We start from the raw sequence: 5,000 nt of genomic DNA, 5'->3' as shown, positions 1-5,000 counted from the left end.
TTTAAAACTTTTTGCTTTACGCCTGCACGTTTTAAATTTGGTACAAGAAATTTTCATCGTTCTTTCTCAGCGATTTTTTGTTGCGAAACAAACTATTTAAAATACAAGAATCATTTTGAAACAAAATAATACAAACAAAACAGAACTAATAAAAACAGAACAGTGATTATGAAGGATTATGTTTTTTGTTATATATATGATATATATATACACATACATATATACGCATACATATATGATATTTATATATATTCATGTGTATGTGCGTGCGTGCGCGCGTGCGTATTTGTATGTAATTATGTTGGTATGTAAGAATGAATGAACAATGTATGTGCGCAAGTGTGAGATTAAGTGCACGCTGAAATGATTGGAACTCATTGGACAGGTAGGGAATTTTACGTACCTTCTGTAGCTTCGTAGAATCCAGAAAACGTGTCATTATGTTTGGACCCATTCAGCACTGTGTAGGCAAAATGGAATAAAGTTGTAATAAAGGGATAAAAAACAGAGTCGGTAAAGGATCACAAGCTCGCTGTTCTGAACCTAGGTCACAAAACATTTAACGATGTGTATTTGTGTGTGTGTGTGTATATATATATATATACATATATATATATATATATATACACACACACACACACATAAATACACACATACACAAGTAACAAGACTTCAACACCGACAAGCTATTTCTTCATACACATTTAACATAGCATTAATTCATATGGGACAATGCACAAGAAAATGAAATCAAAAACAATAATGCACGATATTGCACAACGACACATATATTTATGCATACACACGCCTACACATCTATATATATATATATATATATATATATATATATATATATATATGTATATATATATATATATAGCTGACGCTATTGTATTTCACTATGTATACATAACTATGAGATCAGCTACACACACACAGACACTTAGACTACGCGTATACATATTCTATAAATTTTCATAATTTCAAAATTAGTTTCATCACTACTACTACTACTACTATAGATACATCTTCACATTTCTTTTTTAAATATTCAATAGTCATTGTATATAAATGTTATATAAAAAGTTATACTCATTATGGTTTGTTTTTCATTACACTATACAAACACTGCTTAAGACACTCATGTTCTTAGAGTAAGAATGAGATTTATTATCAGTGATGACTGCTTCCAAATTACACCGAAAGCTGTTTCTTCATAAAGACGTTATCACTGAAAAGTAAAGATCTCGTAGGCTAATATTTGCTTGTGTAATTATATAATGTTTGCTCAAAACACTCATTATATTATATTATACACGAATCAAGATTTTAACCATATGAGATCTCCACTGTTCACTGAATTACATTGAATCCTACCAATCCGGTACTTAGTGCTACTGACCTTTAATTATCTTAAACTCATCTGTTCATATATATATATATATATATATATATATATATATATATATAGCTGTATAACACGGACTTCCTATCATACTTCAGAAAATGTTCCCTAAATGTATTGTTTCGTCCGATTAGTGAGCGCTCTTTATTTGCAGCATATATTTCTTTCTGAGAAATGTCATTCAAGTGAATGTGGTCTAGTGGTATTTCTGTGTGTGTGTGTGTGTGTGTGTGTGTGTGTGTGTGTGTGTGTGTGTGTACACACACACACAACATTTTCTTTAGACTTGTATTGATAAGATGACTGAGTTCTAGTTTTATTATTTTTTATTAATACTTTTTTCTGCATATTTTCGTATGAGTTCATTTCATGTTTATTACAATGAATTCCACTAAATCTGACACAAACGCTTCTAAACCTTCGTAATTTCCTATTTTGGATGAAATCATGTTGGTGTGTATTGTTCTTTCTTGGAGGCAACGATATGATTTGTGTGAGTGTCACTAGCAGATTCTGAATTTTAGACAATTACATTTATGCGTTCTCCATCAGAGATGTATTTTTGTGTGTGACAAACTTATAATAATTCTGTATTTATTTTAGCACTGTGTATGTTTCCACCTGCTCACCATGCATTTACAGCAAAAAGCAATTGCATGCACTATATCATACAACAGAAAAACAAAAGGGAAATGTATTAAAAAAAAACTAGTTAGGAGGAAGTTAGTGGACAACACAACTACACACTACAGAATTCTCTTAAAGATAAATTATTCATATTAGAAGGCATACTCATAACGGAATACAATGTTAAAATAAACAGATAATAAGTATTAGTCACAAACAAAGATTAACACCCAGCTTGATGTCGTAGATATCTAAAATGTTAAAACTTGAAATTCCTGAGTTAAATATTTACGCGAAGCATGTTTGGCCTTGCCAGTTACAAAGTGTGGGTGTGGGGAGTAACACACATGCCAACATCAATTCATCCAGCAGAAGATGAGATTAAGAACGTACCGAAACACTAATGATGGACCTGAGAAGTTTACTGTTCCAAATTGTAAGGAACACTTGGACATGAAAGAAGGCATGAAGGAAGAAACATTCAAAAAAGATAAACCTAAGGCACATTCATGTTTTCAATCACACACACATTCATACATACAACGCACACACACTACATACGTACCTGTGTGTGTGTGTGTGTGTGAGAGAGAGAGAGAGAGAGAGAGAGAGAGAGAGAGAGAGAGGAAGAGAGAGAGAGAGAGAGAGAGAGAGAGAGGAAGAGAGAGAGAGAGAGAGAGAGAGAGAGAGAGAGAGAGAGAGAGAGAGATAGTTGCAAAATGTATGGTGACTGTGAAGGCAATCAATTGCATCGTGTCAGGTTTCATAATCTCAGTCAAATAAATAAACAAGTAAACAACAAAAGAAGCACAATTTATGGACAGAAAATATGAGCTGAACAGGTTCAGCACTAGTATGGAAGACAAGTGATGTCAGCATTATTAAACAACAGAATATTTTGGCATAGGGATGAAATAAGAAATGGGAGTTTTGATCATTTTCTGGATTTTAATTTTTAGCACTGACAGATAATAAAAAAAAGGACAAGTTTTTAAGTATTTTATAAATAGTTCAATGTATAGATAAATAAATGAATTAAAATTTCCTATACTATACGTTTCTCACCAACCAAAATGAATCTCTAAAAACGGAGACAAACCGCCTGAATATAAATAGTTCGAAATATAGGACTGCAAACACAAAAAAAAATGACAAAAATAAGTTATACTGATTTATACATACATACATACATACATGCATACATACATGCATATACACACACCCAGACATGCATTTGTATATATAGATATACACACATATGCAATTATACATATATATGCATGCACATACATACTCATAAATGCATACTCGTTATTTGTGACTCACATAGCTAATCCAGAAAAGAAAGCAATGGAGCCAATAAGACAACACAATCCTGCGGACGAGACTTTCTATAATACGATCGGTGTGTATTGGGCACAGCGAGAATGTTTTACCATGAAGAACATTGCTAACTTTTCACTCGGGCTAAACAGCTATTATTACTAATAATATATTGTAAACAGTATTGTTGTAATTTGAAATCCTGTAACTGAAGAAACGTTGATTATAATTATGCTGTCATATTATTATCATTATTATTATTATTATTATTATTATTATTATTATTATTATTATTATTATGTTGTTGTTGTTGTTGTTGTTTTTGTTGTTGTTATTTTACAAAAGCACAAGGTCACAAATTTTGGAGTAGGGGCTAGCCGAGTAAAGCGATCCTACATCTTGACTGGTACTTTATTTTTATCAAGTCCGGAAAAAAGTAAAGCAGAAATGTCCTTCCCTTTTATAAAGTGTCAGAACACGCTAACATCTCTTCATCCTGATAATGGTACTAGGACATTTTAGAAAAGTTGCTGGATTTGGAAAACACTGTTCCAAACAAAAGTTTCAAGGAATTCCTATACCTCAATATCATCTTGTTAATTACGTAAGCAATTAACGCTGATACAGAATCTCTTTCTCTTTCTCTTTCACTGATTCCTTCTCTCTCTCTCCCTCTCTCTCTGTACTTCCCTTCATGATGGTAATGGTGTGAAATAGTTTCTGTTTTGTTTTCATGCTTTTGTTTCGTAGAAATAATATTACAATAAAACTAACGAAGAAACTGAGAATATGAATACTAAATGAGGAAAAAAAGTGAAATTTAAAAAGTGTGAAGCTTGAAGTGGAATAGAACGAACAGAAAACAAAACCGAAGAATGTATTTATATTTAAAGAGAGAGAGAGCGTGAGTGTGAGGAGTGGAAAAGAGAATGAAAGAGAATGAATAAATTGGTAGAGCAGAAGAGGGCAGTTCAGACAAAATTTTGGCACAAATCCAGTAATTCCTGGGGAGGGGGTTAAGTCGATTACATTGATCCCAGTACTCAACTGGTACTTATTTTATCGACTCCGAAAGGATTAACGGCAATGTCGACCTCAGTGGAATTTGAACTCAGAACGTAAAGAGCCGGAAAAAAATTTCACAAGGCATTTTGCTCGCCGTTCTAACGATTTTACCATTTCATTACCCTGACTAGTAAAACTAATATTGGAAATAAAGAAATAAAGAACGGATTTCGGTAAAAACAAAAAACCAAAAAAATCAGCAAAATTGAATGAGTAATAATGAAAATAATAAATAAACAAAGGCTAAAAATTAAATAACACAAATGAATAAATAATTTTTCTTACGTGGAAGGTAACGAAACACAGAAAGAAGAAAAAAAGAAAAAAAATGAAATATCTATATATTAAAAAACAACAACAGTAAAATAGCGATCAAAAAATAAAAGCAGAAAATCAGTGGAGGGAAAGATTGGGTCAGATTAAAATTCTAGATGGGTGAGTGACAGACAATAAAAGGAAGGATGTGTTGGAGCAGAAAGAATAGGGAAGTGACGCTGAAATGTTTCCAAAGAGAAGCCAAAAACGAAATGAAGACGAAGTTAAATGAAGCAGAAAACCTAAAAAGAATAGCTATTTGAAA

The 5,000-nt window shown here is 32.1% G+C and overlaps 1 protein-coding gene across 18 annotated transcripts in view; it reads right to left on the bottom strand.

The window, feature by feature from the left end:
- The window catches only part of LOC106868936 (paired box protein Pax-5), a 704,900-nt gene that overhangs the window by 138,475 nt on the left and 561,425 nt on the right, over positions 1-5,000 (bottom strand). For 16 of the 18 annotated variants that reach the window (XM_089353975.1, XM_089353977.1, XM_089353979.1 and 13 more), the window contains one exon: positions 404-460. The exons of the other annotated variants lie outside the window; for them this stretch is intronic. In XM_089353975.1, coding sequence (XP_089210101.1) covers positions 404-460 — 57 coding nt within the window. The remainder of the gene's footprint in view (positions 1-403; positions 461-5,000) is intronic. 18 annotated transcript variants of the gene reach the window in all.

This window comes from Octopus bimaculoides, chromosome 6 (assembly GCF_046866305.1).
Source record: "Octopus bimaculoides isolate indiv1 chromosome 6, ASM4686630v1, whole genome shotgun sequence".
Taxonomy (NCBI): Eukaryota; Metazoa; Mollusca; class Cephalopoda; order Octopoda; family Octopodidae; genus Octopus; species Octopus bimaculoides.
Note: the sequence above shows the minus strand (reverse complement) of the source record. Positions and strands in the feature narration are given on the sequence as shown.